General features: G+C 40.0%; 1 protein-coding gene across 2 annotated transcripts in view; it reads right to left on the bottom strand.

The window, feature by feature from the left end:
* The window catches only part of TPH2 (tryptophan hydroxylase 2), a 103411-nt gene that overhangs the window by 29346 nt on the left and 54143 nt on the right, over positions 1-19922 (bottom strand). For both annotated transcript variants that reach the window (XM_042944641.1, XM_042944642.1), the window contains exon 8: positions 9806-9932. In XM_042944641.1, the coding sequence (XP_042800575.1) occupies positions 9806-9932 (127 nt within the window). The remainder of the gene's footprint in view (positions 1-9805; positions 9933-19922) is intronic.

The raw sequence follows: 19922 nt of genomic DNA, 5'->3' as shown, positions 1-19922 counted from the left end.
AGCTCACTTTTTTCATTCCAAATAACCGTGGTGTTCTCACCATAGCTGGCAAGGCACCTCATAATGGCAATATCATAAGTGAAACATACACAAACAGAGAAAATAGCCTTAGCTCTGATATCAAAGTTCTCAGAAGAGAGATAGTCAGAAGGAAGTGTGGTCTTAGAGCACCCAGGCAAAAAAAACACGAAGGGAAAACACTGGAAAAGTTAAGCTTCTATGGGGCTAGCTGAAGAAATGTAGCACCTTGTAGGTTCTACAATTTTTCTATATGCACAGAAGACATAAAAGTGAAAGTAATGAGTTGGAATAGATACTATTAACTTTTAATTAAGTTACTCTTAGAAATAATACACACACTGATCATCTGCCCAAACATCTCAATTAAGAATGTATAAAAGTGCATTCCTTCCAGCTTTTTGTCAGCTTTGTATCAAATGATCCAAACAGCTGAACTAGTTCAAAGACTCCGCATGGAATAAATAAGCCTGGGGCTTATTGCAAGCTTTCTGTAGAGATACTAAAATGGTCATTTTTAATGTCATCCATCTTCAGAAAGAACTAGAGCTGGGCGTAAGTCTTTTAAAAGCATACATAAGTTCCCCACTCTGAGCCAGGTAGACAAAGATGTGAGACCGGGAAACAAGCTAATGTCCTCCCACAGGCAGGAAAATATTAATTAGCAATTCATAAACTAAGGTTACCTTTGCAATTACATTTCTAGTGTGAATTATAGTCGATTATTAGTTTAAGACTGACTACATTTCATTACTATTCTCAGCATGAGAAAGTCCTGGTTATAACTAGAAATTCAAGCACACTTGATTCATGACCATCAAAAGCCCCAATCAATGCAAACTCTTTTACTTGGAACCAATAAATTATTTGTTTTGATAAAATACAAACAGAACCTTATATTACTAATTTCCTGACAATCTTTTTGTGGAAAAAAAGTTAAGCTGGTGATCGGGTCTCTGTTCACAATGAATTCTCCCCTTTCAAAAATCATTCTAGATTTGTATCTCCTAAACTGTGTTCCTTGGAATATTAATAGCATAGGATGCTAACATGTGTTCCATAAAAAGAGACTTCTGCAATCATATAATGTCCTTTCTTAATTCTTAAGTTCACTGTTTTTACATTTTAACATTATCTTACAAACAATATCAAAAATTTTGCTAACTAAATCTTTTTTCCCCTTTAGAACAAGCTATTGAATTAAGAGTATATTTTACAATCAATGGCATCTTAAAACAGGGAAAACATGGTAAGTTTGGAGAAATAAGTTTTTTATCACCTGTGGAGATTCACCCTACACATTATCACATTAGAGTCCCTGAAAAGTCTCAGTACTTTAAAAAACAAAGCTGTTTTCTTTTTTTAACTCAATGTTTCCCAAATATATTTGCCCATAGATCCCTTCTTTTCTAGAACCCATAATAACATTTCATAAGACTAATGTTCTGGGAACATATTCTGGGAAAGAGTGCTTATTCTTTTATTACCATTGGCCAAGACTCTTCTCTCATCAGCTTTCCCAAGACCCAGTGACAGAAACCCTCAATCATGAAGTGAAGGTAAGTATGTGTCAGGGTCAACAGAACTGAATGGATGACCTAAAACTCTCTGTAGAGAGAAAATTCCAACTAGGCCAGAGGCCAATTTATTCTGCTTGGAAACATCTGAGGTGTATTCATACTGATTGCTTTCTCTTACAAGTGGTGCACAGCTTTGTCTGTTTCAAATGCCTCCATGATGTGAGAAATGAATAGACTGAACAGAAACCATCTGCATGATGGGACACACCATAGATGGGAAGCACCATTTGGTGAAAGGCACCCCTTTACATTTCCCAACGTTGGGAAGGAAGCGAAATCGATATTTTTCTAGGACTGATTCCTAAATCCACTTAATCAGCAAGTTTCTGTTTATGTATTCCCATAAAATTGGATAATATAAGTCATGTGGTCAAAGAGCAAGCAGCAGGGGAGTTTAAGAGTAGACACTCAAAACAGAACCAATGACATGGCGCTCATAGATGCAAGCATTCATTTTCAGGCCCAGACTAAGTCCTAAATAAACTCATCTCATATTACACAATATTAATCTCCCAATACTCTATGAATCCAGCTTGTAGAAAAAAAGTATCAAAATATGGAAATAAGACTGGAAGATTACCATGTGTCTTTTGAATGAAACATTCAAGCATTGTCTAATAGGCCCACAGGCCTATCAGGTCAACTGACCCTCTTTGACTTACAGCATCAGCATTACCTGGGATCTTGTTAGAAATGCCAGATCCTGGGGCACCTGAGTGGCTCAGTTGGTTGAGTGTCCAACTCTTGGTTTTGGCTCAAGTCATGAACTCCCAGTTTCCTGAGTTTGAGCCCTGCGTCATTGAATCCCTGCTTGGGATTCTCTCTCTCAATTTCCCTCTCTCTCTGTCCCTCCCCTGCTCACATTGTCTCTGTCTCTCTCAAAATAAATAAATAAACTTAAAAAATTTTTAAGAAACAAAAACAAACAAACAAAACAATGCCAGATCTCAGGCCCCATGCTGGACCTACCTGACCAGAATCTGCCTTTTAACAACATCCCTAACTTATTTTATATACATTATGGTTTGAGCAGCATTAATCTAGGGAACATAAGCTTTCCCGACTTCCTATTTACTACTCATTAGGGCCCAGACGTTGTGAAGTTAGATGGTAACTTGTGAAGATAGATAAATCGTAAGTTATTTTTGTCCACTAGACACGCAAATGATTTCTGCCTGGGAGAAAAGACAACCTCAAGGTTATGTAGTTTTTGCCCATAGAACACAAACGACTTTGCACCTTATTCCAGGTTCTTTCTTTCAGGGACGATATGGTCTCAGTCTTGCAAATTCTTCCTTGAGCTGCATTTATCATCCTGCTTTTCCCTCATTAATTAGTTAAACTTTTGACATGTGCTCAGCCCACATGCATGGCAATCATGCTTGTAACTGTTTGCAGTTTAATTCAAAACCAGTCATCTCTCAACAGCGATAGGATACTTCCCTCTAGAGAACACTATTTTCTTAGGAAAAATAGTCAGCAAACCGTAATTAAGAACATCCACTATGACAAGAGATGAACCGAGCATGGGTTGGTCCCTCAAGAATGACGGTAGGTCTAACATGTACTCTAACCTCAGATACAAGGGCTGGGGACTGAGAGCCGAGTTCTGTTTCAGCTTGCAGACATGGTTTGTAGCCAAAGAACATTTTGTTTTATTTTAATTTCTGGATATGAAGGCCTTTAGATGTAATGTGCATTCTCCAGTTCTCCACAGGCTCCTACACTCCTTATTATCGTATATCAGGCTGTTTCACACATGTTTGCTACCTATCTGGCCCCTGAAGGCATTTAAGTTTACAACCCTTAAAGAAGACACTAATCTATTAAATCCACTTAAGCCAGCACTACGGTGGGAAATGGCTTGTCTCAAAATCATAGCACACTCCAAGCAGCCCTTACTGGGAATATTTTTGCATATCTATCATGCACAGACCCCGGACAGCTATGATGAGTATAAAAAGAGTGCAGCTGCCAAAACCAGTGGCCTTATTCATTATCCACCAGAGGGCAAATTATTTACATGTATAACAATGCATTTGAAATACATTTACCAAGCATCATCATCAATTTCTTCAGATACAAAAGAGTTTCATTTAAATGGTTCTCAGAGCATAGAAACCACTGGCTACATAAACAGCAGAGATAGCTTCATTCTCAAAGCTAAGCATTATTAAAATGTCAAAATAAATATCATGTAGAAATATAGCAAGAAGAAGCAATATCGCTATAGGCAAATAGCCTGGTCCCTCTGAAATCAGACCCAGAAGTTCAAAAGCAGCTTTGGATGAAACAGAATTTAGTGGTGGCCAATTAGTCCTACTGGACGTTGTTTTCTTCCTTGGATGGATTTGTTGACAGCACATCACAGAAAGTTATTAAGTGTCTGCTTTTACTCCCTATTTCCTAAGTGCTTAAATTCACTAAACAAGGAAAAGCAGGCACTATATAAACAGTCATTAATAATATAAATCTCACCTAGAGTAAAAGAATAATATGGCCTGTCTCATTGTGCTGCATAAATAGTGATTTCTGTGGTTTTCCATTTGTCCTCTCTATGGATTTTTCTCCTTTGGTACATCTCATCTCTCATTTTACTCCAGTACATCTTCAGGGGACTTAATGGGAACAACTTTGAGGAAATCAGCTAATAACATGTCCATTTCTCATCTGGACAGTTAAGAGGCCTCCCAACCAACACTATTCCCCCTACCACTGGACTTTTTACACCTCCCAGTGAGGCCGTAGTCAGCCCTTAATCTCTTAGTCTTTGCAACTGGGTCATTAAATTGGGCTTTTAGCTACAGTATATGGCTTGAGAGTCATTAATATGCACGTTATCCAATAGGTTATGTATTCCAGGGGTTACTTTGAAATGGCCTGGCCAGAATCTGTTCTTTCTTTCAAAACCACCTTCCAACAGTTTCCCATTCACTTTGTTTCTGACTGAGAGATGTGTTATGGTTTCTAAAGTCAACAACAGTTTTAGGAGCATTTCAGGGAAAATCTCTCTCCCTAGCCTCCTCACACTGTGAGTCTCTCCCCCACACTCCACACAGCACGCAGGAAAAGCTTTCCAAATTTCTCTTTGGTCTGCAAAACACTTTTATTTTCTTTTTTCTTAAATGTTTATTAAATGTTTATATTTATTTATTTTGAGGGGGGAGGGGCAGAGAGAGAGGGGGAGAGAGCGAATCCCAAGTAGGCTCCACACTGCCAGTGCAGAGCCTGACATGGGGCTCGATCTCACGAATGGAGAAATCATGACCTGAGCCAAGATCAAGGGTCAGATGTTCAACCAACTGAGTGCCCCTGTGAAACACTTTTCGGAGTAGATGGGTAGAGTCTATAAAGCTGGAAGGAACTGGAATCACAAGGCTTGTGAGAGGCAGGAAATCAAAGGGAGCTGGGGTGGGGGCACATGCAATATGAGAAAAAGAGAAATGAGTAGATCAGACAAAACCATGGTGAGTTCCCCCCTCCACTCCCCCCACCCCACCAACTCTCCACTGCATTTAGAAGAGGTTCAAAATCTTTGTGTTAAAATCTTTTGCAAGTTTTACTCTCTTGGGTTTTGTCTTGTTTTGTTTTGTTTTGTTTTGTTTTGTTTTGTTTTTAACTGTCAAAGCTACTGCAAGATTCCAGGCAGGATTCTTGGCTCCCTTGGGGGACACTTGATCCTCCTTAACCTGTCACCAGCTACTTCCTACATAGAAATGAACCTGTCTTATGTGAAATTTAAGAAACACAACAGATGAACATAGGGGAAGGGAAAGAAAAATAAAAACAGAAAGGGAGGCAAATCATAAGAGACTCTTAAATACAGAGAATAAACTGAGGGTTGCTAGAGGGGAGGTAGGGGGTATGGGTTAGATGGGTGATGGGCACTAAGGAGGGCACTTGTGATAAGCACTGGGTGTTGTATATAAGTGATGAATCACTAAATTCTACTCCTGAAACCATTACTACACTACATGTCAACTCACTTGGATTTAAATAAAAATGTTTTTTGAAAAGAAGAAGAAATGAAACTGCTGGCCTCTGCTCCCAGTTCTGAACCCCAGTCTCCACCACTGAATTCAGAACTCAAATGCATTTGGAAGCTTCACCTTAAATCCACTTCTTCTGCATACCTTCTCACCTATATTAATAAAAGCTCACACTGACTCTGGATTTTCATACTTTTGTGGATGAAAGGTCAAAAGCTCCTTGATGCAAGTATACCTTTTTGTCTTTTTCTTATTCCTACCTCATGGTACCTAGGATTCTTTAGCCATTTAAAGACTAACTATTGATTGGCTTTTGCAGAAGTACATGTATATTCCAGGAAAAAGGCAATGAAAAAATGAGAGAGAGAAACATGATTAATGACCCAATGATCTCTAACAGACGGAAGCATTTTTAGCTGTTGGACCTAAGGCAATCATAGCCAAGGGTATTAGAATCATGCTAAGGAATGTAAGTTCCAAAAGAAAACATATTCATCCTATAAATTTACTGGTCCTAGTATAATAGGTTTCAAGATACAAGTATTCAAGTATTCATTTTTTTCCTTGCAAATGTAAGCATAGAAACAAAAAATAATGCTCCCCCCAAAGATGTCCTGCCCTAATCCCTAGAAAGTATTACATTTGCAGATATCATTAAGAATATGGACCATGAAATGGTGAAATTATTGTGAATTATTCAGCAGGGCCCAATCTAATCACATAAGTCGTTAAAAACAAAACAACTTTCCCAGCTTCAGTCAGTGAAGAGAGATGTGGCAATGGCAGAAAGATCAGAGAGTTGCAACGTTGCTGGCTTTGAAGACAAAGGAAGAGGTCCATGAGCCAAGGAATGGAAGCAACCTCTAGATACTCGAAAAAGCAAAGAAACAGATTCTCCCCTGGGGCCTCCAGAGAGGAGCACAACACTGTTGACACCTTAATTTTATTTTCTTTAATGTTTACTTATTTTTTGAGAGAGCAAGCAAAAGCATGGGGGAGGGGCAGAGAGAGGGAAAAAGAGAGAATCCCAAGCAGGCTCTGTGCTGTCAGCCAACACAGGGCTTGATCCCATGAACCGTGAGATCATGAGCTGAGCCAAAATCAAGAGTTGGTCGCCTAACCACCTGAGCCACCCAGGCATCCCAACACTTTAATTTTAGCTCAGTGAGAATTGTGTCAAACTTCTAAGCTTAATGAAACTGTAAGATAACAAATTTGTGTTGTTTTAAGTCATATGTAATTTGTTAACAGTAGTGATAGATATCTAATACAAAAGGCAATCCTTGTTTTCAGCATGGCCCTGCAATCTGGTGAGCAGGCATTCCCTGCTGGGTCCCCAAATCAGAGAGATTTCTTATTCTGGCTGAAACTGTCCCTCAGGTCCCCCCCCCCTTTCCCCCTTTGCAACTTGGCTGACTTTTTCATCTTTCGGGACCCAGTACAAACTTTCTCTCCTCTGAAAAATCTTAGTTTTACCTATACAGGCTACAAATTTCCCAAAGGTGAGGACCGTGTTATATTCTTGGTGAATGCTAGTTTGAACGATGGACTTAATTAATTATCACTTTATGGAGTGTAAAAATAAAGGCCAACAAACCTACTTTTTTGTTACTGCTTTTAAAAAAGAAATAAGATCACTCACTAGGATCTACCTACATTCACATCCATGCAGCCCTACCTTATTCCTTCCCGTCCTCTCTTTGGACACACACAGAGCCTGGCAGAGTTGAATCCCGATTTGTGATTGTTCAGAGTCAGACAAATAAGGAGTACATTCATCCCTGATGAAGAGTACAAGTTATAGGGGGTTAAAGGCTGAAACCAGGAAAATTTCAAGGGAAATCTTCCAGGCACGGAAAAAGTTCTAAAATGTGGAGTTTAAAGACAGAGCCAAGGTTTGAGAATTAAATAACAGAACTCAGTGGTGTGGTGGTTTTAAAACATGTCTACAAACACTCTGACACTCCTTTCTTCCAAAAGTGGAGGCTAATCTCCTTCCCCTTCAACGTGGGCTGGAGTGAGTCCCTTCTAACGAACATAATATGGCTGACATGAGCAACATGTGATCAAGTCAGAGAAGTCATTACAACTTCCTCCCTACATCGATCTCTTTCTCCTCCTCCCCCTCCCCCATTACTTGCTCTAGAGAAAGTGACTTGCCAATAGCCACATGAGTGAACTCTCTTGGCAGAAGATTCCCAAATCTTCACATAACTGCAGGCCCAGCCCACATCTTGACAGCAACCACAGGAGCGTCCTTGAGCCAGAACCACTCGGCTAAGATGCTCCCGAATTCCCAAACACCAACTATGAGATGACAAATGTTCGCTGTTTCAAGCCACTAAGTTTTGGAGTTATTTGTTATGCAGTAATAGATAGCCAATATACATGAGATACATTCCCTAGGGCAGAGGTTGCAAATTGGAAGTTAAGATCCTGATTCTGTCTACAAATATATTTTCCTCAGCTCACAATGTTTTTTATGAGCCAAAATCTTAAAATCATTTAAATTCATTTAGAAATCTAGATTTCCAGTCTCTCTCAAAAATTTGGAGAACTGGCAACACAAAGCCTGCACTCCTGTCTGGCAGCTGCCAGTGAAAACTGAGGACCTGCCTTCGGCAGTAGGCTCTAATGGGTTTACTGAAGCCCCCATTGACCCCACTAATTATTCATCTCTACATTGACACTAACAGCATGGCTTTTGCACTGCTGCTTCTCTTATATTAGAAAAACATTTCTCATTTCTTATATCTCTATGAAAACTAGGAAACAAAAGATGAACTGAAAGGGCCAGTTGTCTTAAGAAATGTAGGAGGGGCGCCTGGATGGCTCGGTCAGTTAAACGTCCAATTCTTGATTTCAGCTCAGGTCATGATCTCACAGTCATGAGTAACAGCCTGGCGTCGGGCTCCGTGCTCAGTGTGGAGCCTGCTTAAGATTCTCTCGTGGGGTGCCTGGGTGGCTCGGTAGGTTAAGTGTCCAACTTAGGCTCAGGTCATGATCTCACAATTTGTGGGCTCTGCGTTGGGCTCTGTGCTGACAGCTCAGAGCCTGAAGCCTGCTTTGGATTCTGTGTTTCCCTCTCTCTCTGTTCCTCCCCTACTCGCACTCTGTGTGTGTCTCTCTCTCAAAAATAAATACAGGTTAAAAAAAATGTAAGATTGTTTCTCCCTCTGTTCCTCCTGTGCTTGCTCACACACACGTGCTTCTCTCTCTCTCTCTCTCTCTCTCTCTCTCTCACTCTCTCTCTCTCTCTCTCAAAACAAAAAACTTTTTTGAAAAGAAAAGAAATCTAGAGCATGTATTTCCTGGTAGGAGTGAAGAATATCCCTACATGCCTGATGTGACATCAATGTGTATCTATAGCAAATACACACAACTTAAGCTTCCATTTTTAATTCCTCTGATAGCTTTGTTCATTTAGGCAAATGGACTGGCCCCTGTGTAAGTGAGTGTACTAAAGTTGTTCTTTCTTACCCTGGTCTCTTTGAAATGGGGTTAAGGTAAGGTAGATATGCTTGCTAGATTTGCATCTTAAAGGAAGCCACCAACATGACATTTTTCCTCTCATATTGCTTGTTTTGAGAAAAAAACCTTGTTGAGAACATAGTAACTATTAAATCTTTCTCTGGTTTTGTACTTATAATAATTGTTTCGCCTAAGCTTCTCATGGCTGTCTCAAATTGTGTCTGACCACACCCATATTCACTAATCAGTGATAACCTCAAGTACAACCCTACTTTTTCATAAATGCATAACTTTTAGTATTCCTAATGTTTCTAGGAAAAAAAACATTGAACTAGAACAGAAGTCAACGAATTTCAGCACACAAGCCAAACGTGGCCCACTGCCAGCTTTTATAAATAAAGTTTTATTGGAACACAGCCACCATTCATTCATTTACATACTGCCTCTGGCTACTTTTGCATCACAGTGACTTAACTGAGTAGTTGTGACAGAGACCTTATGAGCTGCGAGCCTAAAATATTTACTCTCTAGCCACTCCTTGAACAAGAAGGATAAAATATAAACATCTTAATGGCTGATGAGCTAAGAACACATTGTACTTCAAAGGAACACAACGCAGTAATCACTGAAGTCACCATGCCTTCTCCATAATATTTGCCTTGTAATCATCATGAATGACTCTTAAGCTTTGTTTACCTTACAAATGGATATAAATAGAACAGTTTTTTTCATTGAAAATGAACTCACGGTGGCTAGTTTCTGAACATCTTCATCTGATGCTCCCAGAGATGCCAGGCCTATTTCTTGTGAAAACTGAGCAAACTTAGGATCTGCGAGTAGTGGAACATGTCCCAGGAGTTCATGACATGTGTCTCTGACAAGAAAAACATCATAAAAATATGTTATACAGGAAGTCCAAACTGTCACTGGTAGAACAAGACTTAAAATCCTAAATAGAACCTTGTTACTATGATCAATTACCATTACCAAATTTCATCAGTTCTAAGAGTTTTTATCACCTTTTAACATCTCTGAAATCCAGCCACACCTCACAATTCATGGCATCTTAAATTGTGTGATATACGATATTTTTAATAAGTTGATAGCAACTACTATTTTCAAGTGCTTGCCATATGCCAACCACATGGGAAGTGTTTTATGACAAATACTGTCTCTTTTAACCCTCAAGGGAAAGTTAGAGAATTAAAGTAACTTCTTAGTGCAAAAGCCTATAGAGCAGGGATGGGCAACCTACAGTCGCAGGCCAATCTAGCCCACTCCGTGTTTTCGTAATAAAGTTTAATTGAAACACAGCCATGCCCATTCATTTATGTATTGTCTGTGGCTCCTTTAGACTAGAACGGCAGAGTTGAGTAGTTGTGACTGAGACCAGATGGCCCATGAAGCCTAAAATATTTACTAGCTGGCCCTTCACAGACAAAGTTTGCTGTAAGGATAAAGCCAAAATTTTAATCCAGCTTGTGGTGATTTCTAAACTGTTGCTTTTAACACTTAAGTTGCACTGCCTGCCATGTTACACTTTGCGGACAGCAGAAAACAGCAGAGGGATTATATTGTCATCATCAAAGTGACTTTTCCCATAAACAACTTATCTGCCTATAACACAGGCAACTCCCTTGAGCCTGCACGTTGGAAAACCTTCCCAGTCCTCTGCTTTGGGCAGCCTGAACTAGGTAATAATAGAAGCTTAGGTCTGTTCTCATTTGCCTGAGCTTCCATTTGGAGCCAAATGATCAGGCAAAGGCAAGTATGTGTCACAGTGAAGCAAGGCAGATGCCTTCCTGAGTCATTGCCACGAATCACACACTGTTCCCTGATACCAAGCTATATTAGAATGAATTCTCCTATGACTCTCTGGGAATGGATCGAGAAGCTGCAATACTTTATTTTCTTGATGAAAAGTAATTAGCCAGGTAGTCTTTGAAAGATGTTTCCTGACTTCACCTGGCCTCCTCTGAAGTGTATCACTTTCAATAGGTGCTAAAATATAAATGCCAGGTGCTACCACTATTATCATAAGTATAAAGTACATTGGGTGGTTACATGGTTGAAGCAAGTGAATGGTGGTCAAGGGTACAAGACTGATGCCCATATAAAACAGATGGCATTACTCAGTCAAAAAATCTTGTTCCCACAACTCAAACCACATCCCCAGCCTTGGCTAGCCACTTCACAGATACATCAGGTTGAAAGGGTAGCCAAAGGAGAATGTGTAGATGGGATACTAAAAGAAATTCCCAATTTATTCCCTGTCAGCTGTGTGCCGATAGCTTTCTTTTTACACAGAACTGGATTTGTGGAAAAGAATACATGGCAGTTACTCTCCACTCATATTATTTAAGGCAGAGAATCAGACTCATTGGATTCTAGGGAATAAGGAGAATTCAAATATTATCTGAGCCCTTCATTTGACCTATAAAGAAATTAAAAAGAGAAGGGAGAAAAGAAAGCTAACATATTCTGAGCTCCTATTATGTGTTGGGTACTGTACTAAATGCTCTTGTATCATATTAATTTATCTATACTTACAAAGAAGACTTATTATTCCCATTTGATAAACGGGGAAACTAAAATTCATGTAAATTTAACTATCTTTCCAAGGTCACAATCTCAATAAAAGACAGACAAGATTTGAAATCAAATTCCTCCAACTTAAACAGCTGTCCTCTTTCCGCTCTGTTGTTTTAACTGGAAGATGTGGAGTAAACGAGAAGGGATGGGTGAGGGGGCACAGCTTACATGGTTGGGAGAGAGCTTAACCAAGTTGGTTAGCACAAGTGCAAATGTAGTCAGTATGTTGTGAATCTCTTTTCCTGCCACCCAGTGGCCCTCCATTCCTTGAGGAGAATTTTTAAGAATATCCATGACTGAGTCCTACCTAAAACCAATTCAGTCAGACTCTCTGGGATAGACCAGAGTATCTGCATTATTCTAAAGGCGCTGAAGGTGCTAAGAAGGCACAGCCAAGGTGGAGACCTGCTGTCAGAACAGATGATGCTCTAGAGCTCTACTAGCAGGCTTCAAGCAGCAAGGACATGAAACTAACACTCAATGTGATTATGTAATCTTGAGCTGCTCAAATTTAATTCCACTGAAATGACATCATAATACTGAGGAACAATGAAAGGTGGTGAAAGATAGTTCACTAGGTAGCTAATCACTTCTTCACGTGCATTTGATTCAGTTAAAGGTCTAAAAGTTCTATGCTGGGAGTGGACCCTATAGACGTGCTCCTGTGATCAGTTTTTTAAAAGGCCATGCAGGGGCACCTGGATGGTTCAATCGGTTGGGCATCTGACTTCGGCTCAGGTCATGATCTCGGGGTCTGTGGGTTCGTGCCCCACTTCTGGCTCTGTGCTGACAGCTCAGAGCCTGGAGCCTGTTTTGGATTCTGTGTCTCCCTCTCTTTCTGCCCCTCCCTAGCTTGCACTCTATTTCTCTCTCTTTCTCTCTCTCTCTCTCTCAAAAATAAGCATTAAAAAAAATTAATAAAAGGCCATGCAGTCTGCACTGGTGTTGGAATTAGGATTGAGTGGCCCACCATGGATAAATCTGAGTAATTCCATTGTAGCCTATAATGTAAATACTAAAGCACCCCTCCCTATCCAGGCAGAAAAGATGACAATAATAATTCCAAAACTAGACCAGATGTCAAACTGTGGGGAAGTACTGAAGGTGACATAAACAAACAAGGTAAGCAGAAACTAAAATAGTGATTATTGTGACCAATGCATATTGAATGCTTAGTATGGGACAGGTACTGCGAGAAGGCTGCTGCAGAGGACAGTCTTCTATCTACCTAGGTACTAATGGAATTCAAAAACATGAAGATAGAAGCAAAAGTGAAAAGTTGGCAACTACAAAGGAAAAAAGAAGGAAAACACTAAGATCCAAAGACATTAAGGAGTCAATTCCCTATAATAAAAAAGGAACTAACGCCTAGATTTTAAGTTAAGGTGTCATTATCAGAAACCTATAATTCTCAGCCACCTTAAGAACCTTTAATCGCATTGCAATGACAAGGTAATCCAACTATATGGAGAAGAGGATAAAAGAAATAAATCTGACAGAAAGAAATCACACAATATGGCAGAATACACTATTTCCTTAAAAAGGAAAGCCTGAAGCAAGATGTCTAACAGAATTACTAATGGAGCGTGAGGTATGCCCTCTGCCCTGTGATAAGTAGAAATGATTTGTGTTGTATCTCAGTAGTCTGTGTCTTCTTCTCAGCTCTGTGTCCACACAGAGACCCTGAGAAAGACCTGCAGCTCAGATTCCTGAGCAAGTGTGCATGCAGCATGGACAATATGGATAGCAAGTCCACTTCTCATTGAGCCAAGGCTCTGCACACCCATATTTCAAGACCAGAAACAAGCTTATTGTCTTTCATGACTTTGGTGCAACATTCTCAGAAATTAACACCAGATCATTCCCTATCCCAGTCTTTGGCTTAGATGTGCAGTGTAGACAAAGGTAACAGAAGTGTCCAGAAACTCTTCAAGCAAACAACAAAGAGATTTTTAATGTTACTAATAAAAGCAATTACTTAGCTTTGAAAAATTGACATTTTTTTTAGTTTCTTTGACACCAAAGGATCTAGAAGCTTGGATTGACTATGATTTTTAGAGGCTGAAAAATGTTCCAGACTATTGGGAGTCTGAGGGAAAAGGCTGAGCTTTGTCTCCAACCGTTGCATTAATTAGGTTCCGTTGGGCTGAAATCATGCCATTTCGCCCTATTTTACAAAGTACAACAGTGATTCTGTCCTGCATATAACATAGTTCACGATCCCTCCATTGGTTGTATCGTCCACAGCCGGACCCCTGAGTATCTAATTATGAACAGGGTTCCAAGGTGAGTCCACAACTATTGCCTTATCACAACAGATCTCTCTAAAAAGATTCAATTATTTGGCTATAATTGCACCTGTCAGCACATGCTGCCTCCAATCTTTACATCGGCAAACTTTTCTCTTTTTAACTCACATCCCTTTGATGCATTTTCGCCTGAATAATGCTTTTCAGAAGGCTTTTCACAAAAGCGCTCTGTTCACTGGAAATGTAGGACCTTTCAAAACTGTTAACACTGTAAAACATCATGTCTCCTTTTGAAAAAAAAAAAAGGAAAAAGAAAAGCTAGAGCTGATATCGGACTCTAAACTTTTGCTGCTCTAAATTGGAATCTTCTCTGATAAGCCCTGTTAGGAGGATTCTAAAGCCTGCTGAAATGGGCCCACAAAGGGGCCTGGGCAAAGTGCCTCAGGGGAATTCTTAAATCATTCTAAGAAAGTTGCGATCATCTTGCTACGGGGAAATAAGGGTCCTGGTTGTTAAGTTCACATTCAAAATGAGTCTGGCATTTTTCTCCTCTTATCAGTTTTCAAAGCTGACTCCTCACTCTACGTGTTGAACAACTCCTTTTTATTTCTGCTGTAAATTAAAGCCTTTAGGACGCAGTGAGCCAGCGTCCAACATTTGCTTCCCATCCCAAATCAGTGCATCTGTCTTTTAAACCATATTTCTATAGTTTTTGTTTGTTCTAAATGACACAGAAGCCAACGCTTTAGCTAAATCATGAAGGGAAGGAAAGCAAGATGAGTGGGCGGGGTGAGGAGTTTGCACTGGTGAAATGGTGCGGGAGGATGAGCTGGGAGGCAAAATTGGGTATCTTTTTCAGCTTTCACACAACATTTGGTGGGTGAGTGCAAGTAATCTGGGATAACACCCTGGGACACATTGAAAAGGGGGTGACTTGGTTTGTTTTTACTGCACCGAGGAGATGATAACAGGACTTCATTTGGTATCGAGGCAATTTTCCTTCAGTGATCTCCTTGGAGCCAAATACGGAATTCCTTTGGTTTAGATTTAAAATAGAATACTGTAAAATCTGGCCCAGATAAAATTTTAGGCAGCCCTTATGATCACTCCCTCTTCTATCCCTATTGCAGTATAGATAAATAGATACGTGGCCCTCTTTCTGTGAAGCTGAGCACTTGGATATTGCTCTAGAGGAAATCTTTACTTTTTTCCCCCTAGGAATCATCAGAAAGGCCACCAATGTTACTCTTCTTCACCACAATTCTTTTGAGACCGACAGAAGATATTATAGTTATCTTTTTTGAAATTTTGTTCAAGAAGCATTTATTGTATGCCTGTTATGTACCAAGTACTATGCTCGGAAGTGAGGCTTAAAAGTAAATAAGACATAATCCTAGAATAACTCTTAGAAAGCCACCTTATGGTTCCATAAAAGGGCAAACAGCAAGTACTAACTTTCCTGATCCAGTGAGAGACACAGTTTGCAGCTCTCACACGTACCATAAAAGGGTTGCAAGGGAAACTATTGATATGTCTTGAGTTCCCCCATCATCTCAGATATTTCTTATTCCTTGAAAAAATAAGGAATTTTGAATTCTTTCTCTGCCCCCTCCCCAAATTTCACTAAATATTAAGGACACAGTATAACATAATGGTTGAAAGTATATACTCTGAAGTCAGACCCAAGTCCATTTCCCACATTCCTGCATAGGCAAATGACTTAGAGCAGTTCTGTGCAATAGGACTTTCTGCAGTGCTGGAAATATTCTTTATCTGCATGGTCCAGTATGGTAGCTACTTGAAATGTGGCTAGCACTACTGAGGAACTAAATTTATAGTTATTTAATTTTAATTAATAAATTTAAATAGCCATGTCTCTACCACATTGGACAGCACAGATGGACTGTTTGCTCATCTTTTAGAATGGAGATTATATGGGTCCCTATCTCATGGAGTTCTTGAACAAGGATTAAGATAACCCATTGAAAACATTATTTCCCAACAAGTTATGTATCATTAATCATATTACATTAAATTATACTTACACCTACATCTACTGTACCTCAGCAAGTTTGCCCTTTCAGAAGATATTTTATCACTTAAACAAGATCTGGTAATCCTCTCCAAGACAGATGTCATGCCATGTTCGTCTTGGGTCACCTGGCACATAATAGATACTTGATAAGTGCTATTTCAACTCAACTGAATAGAGTGGTGATGATGGGGCTCTCCGGCTCCATAAAGAGGTAAATCCAAGTGGCTCACAAGTACAGTTTTCCTAATTTCCAGTGTAGCATAAGGACATTGAACTAGGTCTTGGTTTTGCTATTTCCTAGTTGTAGAGCCACAGGGAAACGACCTGACTTCTTTGAACTTTGGATTTGCCATCTGTAAAATGATGACAGCCCTGCCTCCCTCATAAAAATGAGTGGAATCATGTCCACCCAATACAACATGTGTGGGAAATGTAGATCCCTTTTTCCTTCTCTTTGGTGGTGGCTTCTGTACAGGTCAATAAGATGTAACTCTCTGCACAGCAGTGAAGAGGTATGACCAGTGGTTACGTCTTCCCTGCCTAATAATTTCAATCACTTTGAATTTCTTCTTCTGAACTTGCAATTTAAAAATGCAAATATTCCTTAAAAAAAATTCTCCCAGGCCATCTCGGTCTTCCACACCTGAAGGTGCATAAATGAGTTTCTCCTTGACTACATGGCACTGAGGGAACATGAACTGTGGCTCAGGTGTGGCGTTAGGCAAACCTTGGAGGTGGGTAGGAAGGAATCCTGCTTTGAATCCACTAATATATATTTATATATATTTGAAGGCTTTACCCCAAGTCACTACGAATAACAGCCTACAAGAACAGAAACAGAGCTCCAGCAGACACTCAGGTACAGTTTGGTTTCAAAATGCACAGGCTTTAAATAATGTATAGGACTTTTTATTTTTCATGGAATATCTATTGTTAGAGTGCTTGGGGCACTTGAGACAAAAGGCTCTATAAAAAGTCTTAGGGGTATTTTTGCTTTTAGGCACCTCACAAAACTAGACCCAATTTTGTGATTGAAAACTTGGGAGTCCAGGCTTAAGGAACATACGTGGCCTTGTAACTAAGCTGGAATTTTAGGAGACCTGTCAGCCTCCCCAGGAATTTAAGAGGTACCAAGAAAGAGTGGACCTATTTATATAAAGCTTTTCTTCTCTGCAAAGATCAAAGCATTATTTCATTATCCCTCACACAGAGAGGTTAAGTGGCTGCCTACAGTCATGTGGAGAGCTGATAGTGGGGCCAGGATTTCAGGTGCTACAGCCCCTAGGTCCTTCCATCTGAGGAGACAAACACAGCAGCCTTCTAGCTGCATTTCCACACCTTAGTGAAGCACTGTCCCCTTCTCCTCCCCCTTCCTGGTGAAAGAGGAAACGTCTCCTCCTGATAAATAGGGCAGGCTCTGGCCCTGTGAAGATCAAAGGAGAGGGTGGGATTCTAACAAAGACTGGTAGCCCAACCGACCAAAGACTGGAGAGGACCTGCATAGCTCCAGATCATCCAAAAGGCACATACAGCAGTTAAGGTTCTGGCACCAAATTAAAGTAAGATTGTTACTCTCAACTATGTCCTATAAAACTGGTGATTAGAAAACCAAGAAAGAAGCTATTCAATGTCATACGCAGAAGTTTTGAGTTTCCCTGTTTAATGGTGCTGTTTAACGTAGAATACTGGCTGATCTCACAGAAGCTGACGCTATAAGTCTACTTGAGTTCAAATCCTGACTACCCACTTACCAGCTATGTGACCTTGAGCAAGTTACCTAACCTTTCTGTGCCTCAGTTTCCTCATTTGGAAACTCAGAATAATAACAGTAACAACTCAGAAGGTTGTTGCATTAAATGAGTTCATCCACATACAATACTTAAAATCGTGCCTCGTACATAATAGTCAATAAATATATACTTGTTAATAGTAAAAAATATTATTGCTTCTGCTACTACAGATGTTGTTGTTGAAATTACCTGTTACTACAGACAGACAATGACAATATTTTCAGGTCTTGGGGCCTCTAATGTCTTAACTAGCCCTGGGAATACCCCAAACCAAACTTGTCCTGAAGCGGAAGATGGCTGCTTTGCTGACGGTGCGAGCTCTGGGTTCAGATGCAAGAAAAGGAGGCCAGATGGGATTGGCTTTCTGAGAACGTGCCATTTCCTGAGAACACAGAATGCTTCTGTGTAATCCTGAACAGAACAATGATAATAGCACCGTGGAGAAAGCCAGTTGGCTAGGCAGGAAGCTTGGCTCTGCGCTCCAGGCTCCTATGGGAAAGAGCAGGTTTAAGCTAAAGAGTGTTCATAGGAATGAAGGTTAAACTCTATAAAGTTCTGGCTTATCTTCCCAGCTCTGCGGTAAGACCTTGCCCGGACTCGCCTTCAGCAAGTCCCGATATTAAAAAACACCCACAACAGTCAGGGCTTAAGTCAGACAAGTTCACATGCCCAGAATCTCTCAGATGGCAGCAAGGAGGGAAAATTGAGAAGGGAAAGATCCTATTTTCCTCTCATTACAGACCTAGTGAGAGGCATCTGTTAGATCAGGAGAGAAGCAGCCAACCTTTCTTATAAATGTGAAAACCTACATCTTTACCTACTGATGCTATCACTTAACAAATGAGGATTAATGTCTGAGCCACAAGGAAAGAAAATAAATGGCATCTTCTGCCAGTTTTAGAGAGGGTTCTGTTGTTCTAATAAGCAAAGGCTAAGCATAAAACTCATTCACTTTACTTAGAAACAGATGAAAAATACTGTCAGAAATAATTCACTTTTATTTTTCTTATAAAATTGAAACACAGCAGTAATTATAAGAAAAATCACCTGACTGCAAAGCCTTTTTAAAACTTTAAAACAGTTATATTTAAAGATAACATTAATTGCCCCTAAAATGTTCAACTGTGACAAGAGAGAATTTCCTCAATGCGAATGCATTTAGTTGTATTATAGCAATAGACATCGCAATATTTGTCAGTGGTGTCATGAATTATTTCCTAATGGTGGAAGTTCGCCCTGTGATTTGAAAAGTGGCCTACCAGGAGAGAGCAGAAGAAGATACACCCACATCAGTACATGCCGAATAATCAATCATCCCAGCGCAGCTCTGAGTCAGGAACTCCCTCACTGAATAAGCTTATACTATGCTGTGCCAAGTATATTTTTGTTGCTAGTATGTTAAGCCCAACATCTGAAAATAAAATAGAATGAATATTTTAAATGTTTTCACTAAAACATTTTTAAAAGGCATTTCTGATACAAAATTGCATTATTACTTTGGTAATAGTTCTTCTGGAAAGACAGATATTGTACTGGCTTGACCTCAAAAAATTGATGTCAGAGAATGTACATTTATATTTAAAATTCCTGGTTGCTCCTCCCTGAGAAACAGACAAGGGGTAGAGGGCATGTGCTATGGATGTGTACTTCAACACTGCCCTGGCAATGTTTTAAGTTTCAAAGGGCATCCAGTACAGTACCATGAGGCCTCGGCCACCTCTGTTCAGAAATCTAGATCGGGGTGGGTTTGGCCTATGTTGAGGAGAACTAGACCAGACTATACAGGAGTGAGTGAGTGAGTGAGTGAATGAGTGAGTGTGTGTGTGTGTGTGTGCACGTAGCCTTAGAAAATAGGGTTTTCTTGCCCCATCCTTCACTTCTGAGATTTCAGTCAATCCACACAGCTTCTGAAGGAAAGCATGAAATTTGGCCCCAGGAGAATATGGTTTTCTTGAGCTATATATATATTTTTTTAATATTTATTTATTTTTGAGAGAGACAGCACAAGCAGAGAAGGGACAGAGAGAGAGGGAAACAAAGAATCCAAAGCAGGCTCCAGGCTCTGAACTGTCAGCACAGAGCCTGACACTGGGCTGGAACTCACGAACCTCAAGATCATGACCTGAGCTGAAGTCGGATGCTTAAGCCCCAGGCATCCTGAACTATATTTCTTATTAAAGAGCTCTGCATTTCTGAGG

This window comes from Panthera leo, chromosome B4 (assembly GCF_018350215.1).
Source record: "Panthera leo isolate Ple1 chromosome B4, P.leo_Ple1_pat1.1, whole genome shotgun sequence".
In the NCBI taxonomy this organism is placed as follows: Eukaryota; Metazoa; Chordata; class Mammalia; order Carnivora; family Felidae; genus Panthera; species Panthera leo.
This window is presented reverse-complemented; position numbering and strand designations above follow the sequence as displayed.